Source organism: Sminthopsis crassicaudata, chromosome 3 (assembly GCF_048593235.1).
Source record: "Sminthopsis crassicaudata isolate SCR6 chromosome 3, ASM4859323v1, whole genome shotgun sequence".
Classification (NCBI taxonomy): Eukaryota; Metazoa; Chordata; class Mammalia; order Dasyuromorphia; family Dasyuridae; genus Sminthopsis; species Sminthopsis crassicaudata.
The window spans coordinates 599,221,426-599,240,188 of NC_133619.1; the positions used below are offsets into that span (position 1 = coordinate 599,221,426).

General features: G+C 40.5%; 2 protein-coding genes across 3 annotated transcripts in view; one reads left to right on the forward strand and one right to left on the reverse strand.

Moving 5' to 3' along the window:
- ZCCHC17 (zinc finger CCHC-type containing 17) overlaps positions 1-1,473 on the reverse strand; it is a 47,469-nt gene extending 45,996 nt beyond the window's left edge. Inside the window, exons 1-2 of one of the 2 annotated variants that reach the window (XM_074305528.1) lie at positions 1,315-1,399; positions 707-791 (exon numbers count right to left, since the gene is read on the reverse strand). The gene's annotated coding sequence lies outside the window, so the exon portion shown is untranslated. Of the gene's footprint in view, positions 1-706; positions 792-1,314 lie in introns of both variants that reach the window. The other variant, XM_074305527.1, reaches the window with a different exon arrangement.
- A 213-nt stretch (positions 1,474-1,686) lies between these two features.
- Positions 1,687-18,763, forward strand: part of SNRNP40 (small nuclear ribonucleoprotein U5 subunit 40) — a 45,532-nt gene continuing 28,455 nt past the window's right edge. Inside the window, exons 1-4 of the mRNA XM_074305532.1 lie at positions 1,687-1,981; positions 6,250-6,379; positions 9,421-9,514; positions 13,081-13,246. Coding sequence (XP_074161633.1) covers positions 1,829-1,981; positions 6,250-6,379; positions 9,421-9,514; positions 13,081-13,246 — 543 coding nt within the window. The 5' untranslated portion in view covers positions 1,687-1,828. The remainder of the gene's footprint in view (positions 1,982-6,249; positions 6,380-9,420; positions 9,515-13,080; positions 13,247-18,763) is intronic.

The following is an 18,763-nucleotide window of genomic DNA, read 5'->3' on the forward strand; positions in this document are numbered from 1 at the left end:
CAATACTATGTAAACTACGTGGGAAAATAGGTAAAGGAGTACTGCCAAATGCTTCCTATGACACAAATAAACCAGGAAGAGCCAAAACAGAGACAGAAATTTGTATCTTCAACATTCACTAGCAGTGTGACTACGTTTTTTTTTTTCTTGGTATGGACCTGTGGTTTTAACAATATAGGTTTCTCTCTTATGGAAACTCCCTCCACTGATACATTTAGAAAAATCCTTTTTGATTTATAGTCCCGGAGTGTTGTCTGGGGTGAGTGATTTGTCCAGAATCACATAGTACTAAATGTCTGCGGCTGCCTAGCTGCCTGTATGGGGCAGGCGTGAGGCCTGGGATCAGTCTGGCTTCGCCTGCATCCTGGCTCATGACCTTTCCCCTAGAAGCCTTCTCTCCCCTTCCTGACTTTCTGGACTGAAAAAGAGGCAGGGTGAAATGTACAATCTCCCTGGGTGACGAGGGCCTGCATCGGAGATGCTGCAAAGATGACATCAGCCTGGATGGAGGGAGGGGAAACAGTGTAGAGCAGGACAGGGGGCGGTGTTGTCACCCTCTACAGCCATAGGGGAAAACGGAGTTGGGTATCAGGGGAAGGACAACGAGCTCATAGACAAAGTCAGGAAGGCATGAGTTCTTTCCTGTCACAAGTCACTTGCTCTCCGCCTTGCCTCAGTTTCCTCAACTGCAAAATGGCACACCTACCTTGCAGGATAGGTGAAAGTCGGATGACGTCATACTTGTAAATGGCTCAGCACAGTGCTCGGCTCTTCATAAATGCTTCTGTCCTCTGCAATTTTTGTGTATTTTGATTTGTTCATTTAAAAAGATAAATGCTCAGGGAACACAGGCTTCCAAGCCCGACCGCCAGAGAGGTCCGGGGCATAAACCGGAATCGGAACTCAGTAAAGAGTCCCGGGCCGAGTTTTCGGGAAGTGAGGGGAATACTCGAGGTCCGACCTGTATACTGAGAATGTCACTTTTGCAACTGGATGGACTGAAGAAAGGGGAAGGTCAGGGATGGGGGGGGGGGGGGAAGCAATTACAATATAGGACCCAGGCTTCTGCAGGTGACCTTTTCTACGAAGCTAGAGCCTCCCTGACAAACTTGAATTCTCAGAGCCTGGCACACAGCAGGCGCTTAATAAATACTTGTTGCATGACTGATTGATCCCCGGGCCAACAGCCTCCCAGGGCTGCGGAGGAAGCAAGCCGTTCTAGCCAGGAGATAAAGTCTTGAGCCCGAGTTCCCCGTACGGACTGACACCCGCCCACAACCCCGGGCAGTCCCCGCGACAGCCCCCCACACTCACTCAGGAGCCCGCAAGACGCAGGATCTAAGAGGAGACCGCCATGAAGCGCTCGCAGCATAGCCAATCCCACGCCGCCGTTCTCCCACAGCCAATCCGTTAGCTATTGTCCATCAGGCACCGCGCGCTCGAAAAAGACCTGTCTCCAGCCGGACGCCATGACCAATCACAGACTGAATCTTGAGGTGACAGCCCGCCTTCTCCTCCAATAAGAAGAATGAAGGAAAAGTTAACAAAAGTAGTCTACACAGGAAGTTTATTGGTGCTCCTCCCTCATACATATTAACCAATCACAGTCTGATATTTTTCGTGACGGCAGAGGCTTTTGTCCAATAGGAAGATGTAAGAAGGAATTAATAAAGGGAGACCCCGGCTTTGGGGCACATGCGGAAATTGATTGGTCTGGTTTTGGGCGGAAGTTCCTGGGTGGGCGGGGACAACTTTAGCCAATGGAAATCGGGCCGTAGACCCCCGGCGCGGCCTGTGGACTGAGCGGCGCGGACTGCTAAAGGCGGCCATGATCGAGCAACACAAGCGGAAAGGTCCGGAGCTGCCGCTCGTTCCCCTCAAGCGGCCCCGGCATGAACTGCTGTTGGGAGCGGCGGGACCGGGGGCCGGAACCGGGCCCGCTGCGGGGCAGCAACCGCCTCCGGGGGCCCTGCTCCAAGCGGTAAGTAACCTGGCGAGGGGCTGCCGGCCCCGTCCCGTCGTGTCCTGTCAGGTCTCGTCTCCTCCCTTCTCCCTCCTCTTCCTTTCTCTCGTTCCCCCCATTCCCGCCTTCTCTTCCCCTGTACTCCTTCTTTTCCTCCTCCCATTCCTCTTCCTCTGTCAGCAGTAGAAGGGACCTCGGAGACAGACCTTCAAAGCCCTCATCTTAAACAGAGGGAAGCCGAGACTTAGAGAGGTGACGGACTCGGGGGTTGTCAGAGCTGAAAGTGAGCCAAGACGTTTTCTGGGCCGAAACCCTCGAGTCCTGATGGTGCACTTGAGGCCCGAAGGGCTCCTGACCAGTGACCAGCCAGCATCGGCCCTGGGAGAGCGCGATGTCTCCAATGCTGCCCATTCTCAAACGCCAGTTCTCGAAGTTCGGATTTTGTTGTTGTTGTTCTATTAGGTGAAATCTACATCTGAAATCTACATCTTTCCAATTGATGCTAGTTGGGAGTGAGGGCGACCAAGCAGAAAAGTCTTTTTCTATATAACTTGTTCCACAGTGGCTCCTCCTCCCTGACTGCTCGGGGAAGCTGGAGAACATCTCAAAATCTACTCACTGGGTCACCACGCCATGTTACCTAATCTCTAGTGGCTTTCAGTGCTGCAAGACAATTCTTTTGCACCTCCCTAATTAGTTACTCTCCCACTCTCCGGGATGGCTCTTGCAAACATTTTTATTACTCCTCTCGTGACTTCCCTTCCTCCAGTTCTCTCAGTACATTTTGCAGAAAAAAATCGACAACTCTTTTCCCTCTTCATTTCATGTCACTCATATGTCTTCTGTCACTGTCTCTTCCTTCCCCTGTCTCCCATGATGAGGTGGTCCAAGAGGGAATGAGTCATTTCCAGTCCTTCTCAGCCCTTATGTACCTCTTAGTACAAGTACATCATTACAGCACACTGTGTATGTGTGAACTAGAGAACCATTACATCATCATGCTAAGTACTAAGTATACTTAGTTATAAGCTGAAACTGATTTGTTCAAGGTAGTGTGGAGCATGAACCTTCGGGCCTTGGACTGGGGCTCCCCTGCTGTCTGTGGACAAAAGAAGACAGAACTGCTCTGGATGCCTGATGTTCTGCATAGCACTTTTAACTTAGGAGCACATGATTTAGAGCTAGGAAGATCCTGAGACATGGACCAGGCCACCTCCTTAATTGATACATTAGGTGATTCCCATATAGCAGAATTTGAACCTACACATCCTAATTCCAGTTCCAGGGCTCATCCCTTGGTCACCTTCCTACTTAACAACATTCTGCTTCTTTACACCTTGAATAACTTTATACACACCGATGTATTTGTCCTGTAGCGCTGTATATATCCTAGTGCTCTTTGTCGGTGCAGATGATGAGGTCTTTCTTCAACTCTGAGCCTCCAGATTTTTTTTTGTCTATGAAATGGGGATAATAATGTCATTTCTCCACTATATAGAGTTACTGTGGGGAAAGAGTAACTTTAAAGGCATGTTACCTCAGCTATAATAAAGCATAGTTGCAAGATACATACTTCATGCTTATTGATTGATTTTTTGGGAGTGGAATTTGTGAGACTTTTCATTAAGTAAGGTTTTGGTTATACCTTAGGTACCCCTTTCATACTTCAAAAATATGGCTTCATCTCTATGGACAAAGCTCCCTTTTGTGTAGGGCTGTAGGATCATTTACAAAGAGTAAACTGAGCCTCAGAGAAATTAAGTGGTTTGCCTAAAGGCCATACAATTAGTATCAGAAGTAGAGGTTTAAATCTAGATCTTCCTGTCTCCAACTCCATTGACTCCATTGGACCATGCTTTTTCTGTGGTTACTCCTTAATTGATACAGGGATCTAATCCCCTTCATGACATATCTTTTTTGCTGCTTTATCAATTTGTAGTTCCTTAAATTTTGGTGTTCCCCAAAGCCTGATCTTTGATTCTCTTCTTGCTAGATTAGTAATCTTATCCAATCAGCATAGATTCAATTATCATTTTCATGCAGGGGACACTCCCATCTATATAATTAACCCTAATGTCTTACCAAGTCTCCAGTCCCAGCCCAGCAGATCTGCCAGGTATCTTAATGTCCCCTTAGTATCTCGAATACCCATAAAATGGAACTCAACATCTCCTAAATACAACCCTCCTCAAAATATCCTATTTTTGTTTCCTCTTAATCATTCAGGTTTATAACCTTAGAGTCATCCTTGATTTCTAACTTTCCTATATTTCAGTTGCTAAGTCTTATCAAAGCTAAGTTTCCCAAAATGTCTCTCACGTTTGTGCCATTCTTTTCATTTTGGGGGGGAATGTTAGCATCTTCTTTCAGGTCCTTGTCATTTTGGTATTGTAGACTATTAGAGTAGCCTTCTAACAGCCTCCTTGTTTCCAGGCTTTTTACATTCCAATCCCTTCTCATATAACTGCCAAAGTACACCCAAGGCATATTTCTGACCATGTCATTCCCTTGCACAAAACCCTTCAGTGGCTTCCTCTTGCCTCACAGATAAAATACAAATTCATCCCTCCACAATGTATTCCTAGTGTCCTTAATTTTTTTTAACTTTATTAATACCTTTTCAAAACATCTGTCTCTCTAATAATCTACTGCTCTCTCCCATAGTAATCTCATATAATGAAAAACAATTTTTCATTATTAGGGTTGGTACGTCATCTCTGCCAAAGTGCAGCATTCCAAATGCATTATCCATTGCTTCTCTATATGGAGCTCGCCAGAGTTTCTTGCCATAGTTTAATTTATTAATTAAAGGCAATGTGGCATGATGGAAAGTGTGCTGGACTAGAGCCAGCTGGGATATGAGGTGGAATCTCAGCCTCATTTCTTGCTAGCTCTGGGACTGTGGATAAATCACTGACCTGTTTTTTTCACCTAAAAAATGAGGATAATACCAATAGTACTTTCCTTACTAGATTGTTGTGAGAGTCAAATGAGATAATATTGGTGAGGTATGGTCTATAAAATGTTAGTGATTTTTGTTATTCTGCTACTTTGGGCCATGCTATCTTCCAGCTGTGCTGAATCACCAGATGTGGCCCATTCTGTCACCCATTCCTAGAGCGTACACCTTCCTTGTTTCTCCCTTTCATAATCTCTGTTTTCCTTCATCTTAAATGTATCTGCCATGAAATTCTTCCCTGCTTCTTTAGAATCCCAGCATCACCAGTTGTTAGTGCCACCCCCTCCTCTCCTTCATTTCCCCTACACCCTGCAATATGAAATTGAACTAATTTATCTGTGCACGTTATATGTTCCTATCTCTAGGAAGCTACTGTAGCCAAAATTTTCAAAATAATCTGACATATTTTTATCTCATTGGCATAGCAGTCCTATGAGGTTGCCAGGACGGTGGTTAACTCTCTGCATTTAATGATTTAACAGGTTATTTAAATTGAGTTACTTGTGGAGTCTGGTCTCTCTATCCTCTATCTGTGTCTCTTTTCTCTTTGTCACTGTGTATGTGTGGGTGTATGTCTATCACACACACTCTGATCAACATATTCTGGAAAACATTCTTATTTAGCATTTAAAGCCCTTCCCAATCTACTCCCCTTCTGTCTCCTCAATTTTTACTCTATGGTCCAATGATACCAGCTTCCTTGCTGTCCAGCTCATCATCTGAATCTTTACCATTAACTTCCTTGTTCCCTCTGTCTAACCCATTTTCCTTCCTCCTCTGTTCCTTGTGCATTTCTTCAATACAGGCCAGACCACACCTTCTGCAGGAGGCCCTTCCATGTTTTCCCTACAATCCTCTCATTGCTATTTTCTTTCCTATGAATTGCCTCTCAGTGCTCTGTATTTGTTCTGTATATAGAAGGTAATTCGCATATCATCTCACCCATTAGGACATAAACTTCTTGAGGACTGAATTATGTTTTTTGCCTTTTTGTGTATTCTCCATCACTTACTAAGTTCTTATTGATTGACTCACTTTTCCTGGAGATAATGAAGACTGAAAATAAAATAAGAAAGACACAGTAGTTTTGATACATAGTTAGTTGTGATTTAGGCTTCTGTTAATTTGGGATGAAATTTGTGTTTGTCTATTTGATGTTAAAAAAAATTTTTAAGTACTTTTTTAGTGACCTTTTTTTTTCTTGACCTGTCCCCTTCTTCCTTCTTCATTCCCTCCTCTCCTTTCCCCTTAAAACAATCAACCATTCAACTTCTCTTTAAATCCATGGACAGGGCCACTAATCTGTGTGTTTCTCTTGTGTGTTTAGGGTCCTCCAAGATGTTCCTCCCTTCAGGCTCCTATTATGCTGCTCTCAGGACATGAAGGGGAAGTGTATTGTAGCAAGTTCCACCCCAATGGATCCACCTTAGCATCTGCGGGATTTGACCGGCTCATCTGTAAGATGTTTATATATTTCCTTTTATACTTTACCTTTAAGCATCAACATATGTGTGTGTGCATGTACATGTGTCTAAACAAATAAAAGCAGAGAGGGAGAGATATACAAAAGGGAAAGGGGGAGAGGGAAAAAAAGTGAGAAGAGAAAGTAAGAAAGAGAAGGGAGAATCAAAAAGCAGAGAAGGGAAGGTAGCTAAGTTGCTGTTGGTGCTCAAGGGGACCCCAAAAATGTTGAGATACCAGACTAGCTTTGGGAGGTATCTCAAAAGAATTTGCATGCTCAGACTCATCTCCAAGTTCAGGGGCAAAGTTTATCGTAATTGTGATGACAATTAAAGCAGGCTAAGTTTCAAAAGATGTTAGCAAAAAACTAGTAACAGGGAGATAAATTTATAAGGAAAAGTTAGAGAAGAATGGTGCTTCATATCCTCGACATGGTAATTTTGTGTCTTATAGAGGGAGTTAAGGAATGATCTGGTTCTGACTTTGTATGCAGGTGCAGCACTCATAGTTCTCTGTATAGAGCTGGGGGAGAAGGGAGGGAACCTTCTAAGGACTAAGTTGCCACCCAGCTTCCCTGGGTACCACATTCTGAGAAGAACATGTGTTAAGATCTAGAATACATTCAGAAAAGCAAACAGAATGGTGAAAAGAGCTGAAGCTTTTATTATAAAAAGTCAAATGAAAGAACTGGGGATTTAAATTTAGAGAAGAAAAGGAATAGATGTGTTCTGTGTGCGCAGTGGATGGAGCATCAGCTCTGAAATCAGGAGGACCTGAGTTCAAATCTGGTCTCAGACTCTTAACACTTCCTAGCTGTGTGACCCTGGGCAGGTCACTTAATCCCAAATGCCTCTGCAAAAAAAAAAAAAAAAAAAAAAATGTGGTACCCAAGCTGACCCTTATCACATGTGCTCTGACAAGAACATTGTATTGTGCACAACTTAGTCCTTATTATGGAGACTATGACTATGCATTTTAGGACAACTTAAGTTTGTTTTTTTTTTTTTTTTTTTTTTGACTGTTGTGTCATACCTTTGAGCCTGGCAATGCACTGAAATCATCAGATCTTTCTTAGAGGATATCTGATGAAGTTAGATAGGAAGCTTGCTAGAATTTTGTTTCCTTCCAGCTTTCATTTTATTAAGGAAAGAGAGAGAGCAATATATATTCAAAATAAAGATGCCTTCTGCTACTACCTCCTCCTTTCACACAGTCTCCCATGATGAAGTGACTTTATTTCTTACCAAGGCTAACCCCTCTGCTTGTTTGAGCAATCCCCATTCTATCCTGTCTCTTCCAACAAATTGTCCCTTCTGTCATCTCTGATCTTTCACTTATTTTCAATCTCTCCCTGTCTGCTGGTTCATTCCTTCTGACCTACAAACATACCCGTCTCCTCTATCCTGAAAAAATCCTCACTTGATCTTTCCATCCTTGTTAACTATTATCATTCACTATGTCTTTTAACTTTTCTAGGAAAGCTCATTAAAAAGGCATCTAAAATAGATGCTTCTACTTTCTATCTTCTTAACCTCTTACAGTCTGACTGCTGACTTATTATTCCACTGAAACTTGCCCGCCGCCAAATCCAGTGGCCTCTTCTCAGTTCTCATTTTCTTTGCTCACTCTGCAGTCTCTGACACTCCTCCTTGCTACTCCTTTCTCCCTGAGTTTTTTATTGGTTCCCCTCCTACCTATCTCACCACTCCTGTCTTTTTTGCTGGGTTTTCTTCCAGATCAAGCTCTCTAACTATAGGCAACTCACAGGGTTCTGGACTGAGCCCTCTTCTCTTCTATACTAATTCACATGGTAATCTTATCAGCGCTCATGGATTTCATTATGTTGATTCTCAAATCTACTTATTTTGCCCCAATCTCTCTGACGACCTGTAGTCTTGCATCTCCAGCTGCCTTTCAGACATTTTGCACAGGATGTTCATTTGACATCTTAAACCCAATGTGACTAAAACAGAAGTCATTATCTTTCCCCCTAAACTCTGCTTCTACTTCCCTGTCACTGTAAAGGCAATATTTTTCCTCTCAATCCTTCAGGTGTATAACCTACAACCTAGATGATGAATTCCTCATCATCTCTCACCCTGTCTGGCACTTCCTCTCCCATCCAAGCTGTCTCCAAAACCTGCCTTTCCCCTCTTTACAACATCTCTTGAACATGCCTTTTTTCTTCTCTGACACTGTTACCCCTGTAGTGCAGGCCCTTATCATCTCATGCTAGGAGTATTGCAATAGCTGCTTTTAGGTCTGACTGCCTCAAGTCTCTCCCCACTCCAATCCTGCCTCCATTCAGCCAGTCAGGTGATTTTCCTAAAGCAGCAGTTCAGTCATAATATCTCTCTTAGCTCCACCCCCAACATTCAGTAAACTCTATTGACTTATTGTCTTCAGGACCAGTAAAATTACTGAGTGATTTGCTGTATTCTTTAAAAAAAAAAAAAAAAAATTTGTTTTGTTTTCAAGAGAGTTTTTGTGGATAAGGGAGTGTTTTGTGTAGTAAGGAAAAAAATTAGGTATTATTGATAATGAGTGGAGAATACCACCATTAGATAGGATGAACATAGAAGTGGGGAAAGGTACAGAGAAATGCCTGAGAGTGACGTTAAGCATTTTGTGGGCGTTTAGCTGAAGGCTTAAGATGATCCCCAGATAAGGGGAAGATCACTAGCTTCAATTTCAGAATATACTGAAGAGAAAGCTGATCTGTTTACTTCATTCCTTTAAGCAGTGGGAATTCTCCAAAATGAGATGGCAACAGACTTTGCCCAAGAAGTCCTGTCTCCTGGTTGGGGATATTGGTGCTGGAAAAAATGATGTCAGAAGGTGGAAGGCAGGAAGTAGAGGATTAGAATATATCTGCATTTCCTCCAGCCACAGGTGCCCCTAGGATCCTCTGACTCATCCATAACTGGGTTCTGATAGCTGAGAGTCCCCAGCTCCACGGGGAGGGGGCAGGGGGCAGGACTCAGGGCTCAGAGCTCAGCCTCTTGAGTTTGCAGACACTCCTCTGTTTACTTCACAGTGTTGTGGAATGTGTATGGTGATTGTGATAACTATGCCACCCTGAAAGGACACAGCGGGGCAGTCATGGAGTTGCATTATAACACAGATGGGAGGTAAGTGTTGGTGTTATAAGAATGATTGCTTATTTAATACTGACTCTTCTCATCCCTTCTTGGTAGCTCATTGTGAGTCTAATGTACAAGAGACCCTATTGTCCAAATCTGTTGCTCTTTTCTTGCATGTCACAATAAGCTAAAACACAAAATGATACTCTGGAAAACAGCTGCATTTATTTATTTTGAATGATTGCTTATTAATAACATTAGCTTTTTATTTTTCAAAATACATGCAAAGACAGTTCTCAACTTTCACCCCTGCAAAACCCAGTAGAACACAGCTTTAAAGACATCATTCCCAACTGCCCAATCAGGGAACTGTGATATATAGAAAATGTATATCCATTTTTACACTTTTGGAACCTTTTTAAGCCTCACAATATACTGGGTCAGCGTTTTAGCCTCTACCATTATTTTTCCTACTGATACTTAATTTTCACAAAAGTTCTTCTCCCATCTTGATGTGCAAGGGCGTCTTAGAATCTTGAGGGATGTGTCAGTGAATTATAAGCTCTGCCAGATTTTCTCCAGCTGGAAAGGCCTCCAGAATAATATTGATTCTGAGTTATATACTTATGCTCCAAGGATCAGCTTGATTGGTAGAATTACTCATCAATACACTATTGGCCACAAGATGAAAGATTTATTCCTTTTTGGCCAAGAGCTGTCCATAAAACAAAAATAAAAATAGACTTGTACTGTGCAACTCCCTTTCATATGTGTAATTATTATAACAGATTGACAGAAAGTAGTTGAAAGGATACTAAGAACTCCATCCTTTTTAGATCTTTTATAAACTTTAGTTTAACCGTGTTGTCTCTGTCCTATGATTCCCATAAACACAACATGATTAGTTGATCCAAACCCATATTGACACTTATTTTGAATGAAACTAAAAGACAAAAAGGAGGTGCAATCAAGTGAGATCACTATGATTTACAGGTTCTCCTTTATAATCTGATCAGAACTGGTGACGTTGTATTCCCGAGACTGAGAAGAAATATCACTTCATACAATAATACTGGTTATTTCATTTTGCTTGCTTTGAACTTAAGCAGACAGACTATAGTATACATAATTAAATATTTATATATCTAATAAAATGATTATATCATTGCATCTCCAATTTCATTTGCAAAGAATAGTATGTCTTGTTCTTTAATTTCTCTTTAAATTGTAGGCATAGAGGTAGACGGTACAGACTTTGTGGGAAAGATGACTTGAGATCAACGAATTCAAGTAGCTAAAAATGCAAGTTGTAGTATAAAAGTAAACTTTGTCTGCTTTATTTGAGAACAAGTAAAGTGCAGGATAGCATTGTTGTTTGGTGTTTCCCCTCCCCCTCTCCCAGGCAGTTTAAGTGATTTGCCCAGTATCACACAACTAATTAAGGGTTAAGTGTCTGAAGCTGGATTGGACTCAGATCCTCCAGGCTCCAGGGCGTGTGCTCTGTTCACCATCTAGTTGTCTGATAGTATTTGTTAAAAAAATAAAATGGACTATGTTTTAATAGATAGAAAGTGACGATCATTTCAGAATCTGTTATTGGTAATTGTCAACATAGGTTATCAGCTGATTTGAGGAACAGTTAAAATAAATATCACATGAGGAGAAATCAAACTCAAGAGAAGACAATGTAGCAGTTATAGTGACTCCATCCTGACCTGTGTAAACAAACATCCCTTCTCTGCCTCTTGCCCCCTTTGGAAAAAGACATTTAATGGAGAATAGTTGCTTCAAGGAAAAGAGCAAAGGAGCCCAGAAACTACCTGGACTGCCAGTAAACTTGACAAAGGCAACTTAGACCTAAAGCTTTTTTTTGTAAAATATTATGAAGAAGAATCATAGAATAGTATGAACTGTGTCACATCACAAAACATTGAAGAGGATTGAAGAAAGAAAAATCCCCGTAGAGATCTTTCTATGAAATCCAACTTTCACATGGTCCCAAGAGCATTTGATAAAATCAGAAAAGAGAGGCCAACAGCCGCACAAACTGGGAGTTATTTGCCTTTTTTTTTTTTTTTTTAAACAACAGTCTCTCAAGGGCCATGATGGTGGAGTTATTACATTTAGACTCATAGCACCTCATTTAATACCTCTAGTTAGCTTGATGTATGAAGAGGTAGTGAAGGCATTTAGCAAGATGCTGTCAAAGTGAGTGCCTAAACTAGACCAAAGTCACAGCCTCCTGTGCTGGATGCACTACAGTTGAAAGGCATTCAGGGAGAAGTTTTTCCTGGGTATTTCAAAGGAGGTTTTTTAAAAAATAGAATAGATCACAAATAGTGCTTGCACCTAAAATAGCAAATGAAAAGATATCAGCTACTGTAATCCTTCATGAAAATCTGAGGTGTTAACATCACAGAATATGTTGACTTTTTTGTTAAAGTATTTAACATAGTGGGAAAAAAAGGCTACCTTAAAGGTTATGTAAGGAGTCTTCCCCACACACACTTCAGCATATAACTCTATGACAGATATGATGATTTGAAAATAATTTTATTTAATGATCTACCAAATTTTGACATTGATTGAACAGAATAAATGCTCATTTGAGGCATTTACCAGGATAATGAAAAATACCCTATTCAGAATCCAAAAGTTTTCCTTCCTAATATTTAAGTTCTCCAAATGATCCTATTCAAAGTAGGCATTGTATCAAATTTTGCAACATTACAAAACTTAATCCATAGTAGGAAAATTATATGTGATAATTATATATAATACATAGTAGGATTAATCCAAAAAATCATAGGGTTTAGAGCTAAAAGAAATCTTGGTGAACTTGTCCAGCATTTTTAAGATGTGGAAACTGAAATCCTACTGAGGGCATAGAGGTAGTAAGAAGTAGAATTAAAACTTGAACGTGAACCTGAAGAGCCATCTAGTCCCTTTTTTACGTGACAGCTCTGGAAACTTTTACTGTCATGTCCTCCCATCCTATCTCTTTCAAGTTTTATACTATATAAATAATTCCTGGCCTAGGACTAGGAATACAGTGTGAGAAGGATCCTCAAAGGCTATCTGGTCCAAATGAGGCAATGAAAGAGAGTCGACTAGTCCAAGATGACAGAGCATCAAACAGTAGGTTTTGAACCCAAGATCTCTTCCTCCAAAAGCCATTGCTTTTTCTATTTTATCATATCCATTTACCAATCTAGTTATTGTCTGGATGCTTGCTAAATTATCAATATTTTTCCTCAAATATATAACCTATAACTGAACCTAGTCCTGTTATCTAAGGACAGAATACAGCTGAATTACTGCCTTCCAGTGCTAAACACTCTACATCTCTTCTGTAGCCAAAATGACATTATATTTCAAAGCTGCTTTCTCATATTGTTGACTTGTTAAGCTTAGGTTCCATTTACCCCTTGGTCTTTTTCAGACTAGTTGCTACATAGCAGTTTATTGTATTTTAACCACTTGTATGATTTATTATACTTGCTTTACAGGTAATGGCAAATGGATAGAATAAAAGTATTTAGTGTCTTTTTTTAACCTAAAACTTTTTCTCTCTCTTTTTTTTTTTCTTCTCTTTCTTGTCCTCTACTGTTCAGCATGCTCTTCTCAGCTTCCACAGATAAGACTGTTGCTGTGTGGGATAGTGAGACCGGAGAGAGAATTAAGAGGCTGAAGGGACACACTTCTTTTGTGAATTCCTGTTACCCTGCCAGGAGAGGCCCCCAGCTAGTCTGCACTGGCAGTGATGATGGCACTGTTAAGGTGAGTATTTTGTGTGACTTGCCAACTTCTGAGGTGGCATAGCAGCATTCAGATATGAACCTTTCTTTGAATTTCACCAGCTTCTAATGGGTTCTTTCTAAGTAGGAATGCTTCCTGTAGTCTGAAGCTTCTGAACTTGGCCATAATGCTATTTCTCCCCACTAAAACAAAGAAAGTTTTCTATTTTTGAGAACAAAAAGTTATAACAAGTGATGGATGTACAATGCTATATCAGAATCTTAGAATGTTAAATGCATACATAGGTAAACATTAAATAAAGCATAAAATATTAAATATGAGGGGACTTTAAAAATAATTTAGGAGATGGCCTAAGGTTACATAGTTAGCTATGTATGTAGTATAGAGTTATCATAACTATGTGAGACTATGTTTGTACTGTCATAATAATGAAATTCAAACCACTATATTTTTTCCTGTTACCAAATTTTGAACTTTAGGTCAGTTTTGACCCAAGGGGAATTATAAGACAGATTTCACTTAGAAACTGCTCAGTTCCTTTGGTGGTTAAACTTTTAAATGAATGCACTGGCTCCCACATACACAGATTATGCCAACTACTGAATGGGATATTTGTATTGAATTATATTTCCTATAATATTGGTAATTATTTTGCATCAAAACTAAATCTGATGGTCTTTTGTCTGACACTGTTTTGACCAGTGATATACTTGCTAAGCATTTGGATTTAGAATGCACAGAATCAGAGGCCTACAAGCTAATTCTAGCCCAGGCGACATAGCACAAGGATAGGGGGTCAAAAAGACCAAGTTCAAATCCCACTCATATCATTAGATGTATGACCTTCAGTAAATGTTAGTCTTACTGCACTTCTGTTTCTTCATTTGCAAAATGAGCATGATAGGACTTTACCTCCCTACCTCAGGCAAGAATTGTTGAGAAGTGCAAAGAAGAACATGTACAGAGTACTTTGGGAATCTAAGCCATCAAGGGCAAATCCGTTTGCTCTCTCCCAAGCATTAGTAATATTCAGATCATGCCGGGTCCCCCATCCCCACTCCGAATCCCCCTGCAGACTTGTGACCTCTCCCATTTCTGTTTCTGGAAAGCCCCCAAACTGAGTTTGGCATTCTCACAGTTGACACTGCACATTTGTCTGTCCACCTGTAAGTAGTGACCCAGTGCTCGATGATTCTTCCTTACATATGTAATAATTCATTGGCTTTAAAAAGAAATTTACTCAAATGTCTTTTGGACACATGGTATGATTGTCTTAGTAATTTAAAGAATTCCTTCTGATATGAATTTTCAGTTATCAATAATGGTATTACAGGAGAATATTTATTGCTCTTCTGAGAGTGTAAGTCAGTTTTTTCTGGCCCTTCAGCTACCATCTCCTCTGTAAATGAAGTACTTTTTTATGTATACAGTTAGTTAGATTTACTTATGATAGGATATTGATATGTAATGATGCAAAGACCATGAAGTTGTACTGTTAAGATGCCAGGTCTTCAGAAAAGAGGTGGTCTGGCTTGATATAAGAAGCCCCAGGTTGGGATCTAAAGGCCTGGCTTCCATTCCCAGTTCTGACCCTTGCCAGTTGGATGAGCCTTGGGGTAAATTAAGGAAGTCATTTGAGCCTCAGGCTACTCATGGTTTAGGTTTTTTCCCCTTTCCTTTTTGAGATAGCCCAACTCCATTGTTTTGGCAACATAGAGAAATGGCTCCTACTAACACTTCACTTTACCAAAATCAGTGAGCACCTTTTCTGTAGCTTATTAGTCCCCTGAGCCTCTTAAGAGATCATGGGTCTTGCCCAGGGTTCCACAGTCACTAAGAGATAGGGTTTGACTCTTGGTTTCCCTAACATCTAGGCCAGCTTTTTCTGTTGCACTCTATAGTCTTTGAACTCATTCATAGCAGGGCTTCTTTAACTTTTTCTACATGTGACCCCTTTTTGGCTGAGAAACTTTTACATAACCCCTGGTATGTAAGTATATAAAATAAATATCCAGATCAAACATTTAATAAATCATGAAGAAATTTATTTTTAAATAATTCTTTGTATATATGATATTATCATTTATTAAAAATGAAAGCAAATTTGCATGCAAAGGAGATGGATGTGCTTGCTTATTTTTACATAAAGAATTAAGTGGAATATTTGATACCTTTAATTTTGCTAAATTTTTCCATGACCCCCACAATGGGAGTTGTGACCCATAGTTTAATAAGCTTTGATCTATAAAAAAGGAGAAAATACTACCTGATCTTCCAAGAGGCAAGGCTCTTATGATGATTAAATGAGAAAATATTTGTAAGTGAAAATGCTTTGGAAACCATAAGTTGGTGTAGGAATATATAGAGAGAAATGCTGGTATTGACAGGACTTCATGATGCCAGAGGTCCATTGTCTTCAACAGATAGACGTAGAAATCTTCTTATTCCAGAGCTTGTAGAAAACGGTTTTGAACAAGCCAAATACCAGTACACAAACATCGTGTCTCCATTGTTTTATTCATTTTTTTTTAATCCAACTTTTTTCCAGATGGAGATAACAGGTTTGGAGAAGAATTCAGAATCCCTTAAAGAAAATTAGCAGGGAGTAGGGAGGTTTATTTTATTTTATTTATTTTATATCTTTTTCTCCTCCTAAGAAAGCCTGGAACAACAGTAGTAAACTTTAGAAATTTAGCAGTACCTAAGAAAACATTTGTTTTTAAATAGGGGGCCTTTTCCCATGCCTGATGCTATTGCATAATGATCTGCTTGTATGTAAAACCTGCCCTGTAAGTGGCTGGAAATGAGCCCTAGAACTCGGGATGAGAAGTACACTTTGGAAATCATGGAAGCAGTACTTTTAGACCTGGAAGGGTCCTCTGTGATCTTCTGGTCTGGCCCACTTGTTTTCTTTTTGAAACTCAGAGAAAGGAGTGGAGGATGGCCATCTGTTTGTCTTTCTTCCTCTGACTCCCTACATCCCTACTTTTGGAACTGTCAGTCAGGGTTCCCTCTATCTAATCAGGAAGCATTTTGAAGGACAAGAGAAAAACAAGAAAGAAAAGTAAAAAGATAAGTTCATTTGCAGTATTGAAAATTGAGTGTCTCATGAGTAGAATGAGATTGCCCTGTATATAATTCATATACTCCTATGGGCAGGCAAAATACTCACCAGCTTTCTTTATGGATTAAATGAGATTGTTTAGCTGGATGTTCATTTTGTTCATCTTGATTTTAGACTTTTATTCATGCCACAAGTTTGATTAGTCACCTAGTTTCATCTAATTCAAAGGAGAAATCAGTCAATGTATTTACATTATTCTCAATTGATTAATCCTCACCTGTGAAATTTCTTTACTTCTTGCTCATGGAACCAAGTACCTGGCTGACCTTTGTTTACTTCTCCTTTCTTCTCTCTACTACCATTCCTGGCTCCCTTGTTCTTCACAGAGAAAGATAGGCTGCAAGCATCCAAGCTTGCATAGGAGTTGCCCATATTGTTTGTGCTTTCTATTTCTGAACCCTAAAGCAGGAGGACATGCATGGGTCTGTTCTTGCCTCCTCCATTCACTTCCTAAAAACAAACTGTTTCCTAAGCAGAAACCAAGTGTCATCTGGGTATGTGAGAGAGAATCCAACAAAGGCTGATGAAGTGTCCAAGCAGGTGCCTGGAAGGGGAGGTCCATGGCGTTCTGGGCAGAACCTTCACCAACCCTTCTGAAAGCCCTGGTACTGTGTTGTTGGTTGCCCCTGTGGTTTCCAGGGTGCTAGATGGTCATTCTCTGCAGAATGAAGGCCAGTTCTTGGGTGTGTCATTGGTTTCCAGTATGCTAATCTTCTCTCAGATGATTTTCTTTTCTGTTGGCATGGTTGAGCTGTAGTTAGACCCCCTCCCCACGTTGTTGTTGGTGCTTCCCTTTTCAGCGATAGACATCAGAGGTGAGTCTAGAAGATCTCTACTCCAAAGTTCCTTGTCCAGACCTCCCCTGTTCTGAGTTTATCCTATTCATTATTGTCCTTGGAAGATCAAGATCAATAAATCCTGACTCTGCCTGTGAGTTGTTTCTTTGATTTTCTCTGTTACTGAACATTATCTTTCTAAAAAGTCTAATATAGAATTATTATTTCTTTGTATCTGTTTCCCTCTCTTGAATTTTGTTTACACATATGGGCATATGTCCTCTTAAAGTAAATTCATTCTGAGAACTTTTTTTTTGGTTCCAACCTCTGATTTTATTGGTGTAGGGGAACTCCTGGTGAGGAACGTCCTCCACCAATGCAGATCGACACCTGTTCTGCAACTTCTAGTCTTAGAGAGTTGCCTGGGGCTTCGAGAGGGTAAGTGACTTCCCAGGGTCACATAACCCATACATGTCAAAGATGGCAGGTGAGCCCACATCTTCCTAAGTGAGGGATGTCCTGTCTCCTGTTCCAAGAGAAGTTTCCTCCTCAGCAGGGTACTCCTCAGGTGGCTGGGTGGTCCAGTCAGAGAGGTGAGATGGACACAGTTCCAGAAGAAATACTAGATCCCAAATTATTTGCATGCAATGAGAGCAGAATAGGGTAATGCCATAAAGTTGTAGCAGCAGAGAGTATCTTTGCTATGATATTCCCATGGCATGTTAAGATTTCCATGCTACTTCACATGCATTGTCTTATTTGAACCACATGAAAGCCTGTGAGATGGCTCTTTTGACAGCTGAGGAAACTAAAGTTTGCAGTTTGAGGAGGTTAAATGGGATGTCCAGGGAATCCAGATCTCTCCTGGAGATGAGTCTAGCCCTCTCTGTACCAGCTGGTGCCACCTTTCAAGCATTCCAAGAAGTCTATGTAATCTGTGTAACTAGGGTGTTCTGTCTAAATTCATGTCACTTAGCCTTTGTGTCAGCTTTCTTCTCAAGCTTCCAGCCCCCATTTCTCATAGGATGTATATGGAATTTCGAGTCTGCACATGTAACTTTAGAGTTCCTTTAATCCCACTTCTACCTAAACAAGGTCTTCATCATTTGTTGGCCAACCTTCTGGTGATGAGATTCTGAAATTTGCTCAGCTGGTCCTCCAATAGGCCATTGTCATTTTCCATCATCATACAATACAGATTGTAGCTTTTTCAATATTATTGGAATCTCTGAGAAATGGATTACAAGATCTGTACATAGAATTTTTTTTGAGCAGCCAACTCCATTTTTTCTTACCTCATATGAGCTATAATTTATTTTCACTTTTGATGTAGACTTTCCATATATGACACACAGCCCCAAATTTGTATTTACATGATATTTGTATAGGTCTTTGGAGAGAGCAGATTTTAACAGTAAAACTGCTTATCTCAAATTGAAAGGTGATGTCTCATTTTGTAGGTTACCAATAATAAAACATCCCTGGAAAGCATAATTGTATTCTAGGTGCAGGTGGCCACACTATATTCATGAATTAAATATCTTGCATTTCTTCTCAAATGTATTGTGAAGCTCCTGATACTCCCATGACAAATGTTATGTGACATACATTTCTGTTTCTGTTCATAATGGCAACACA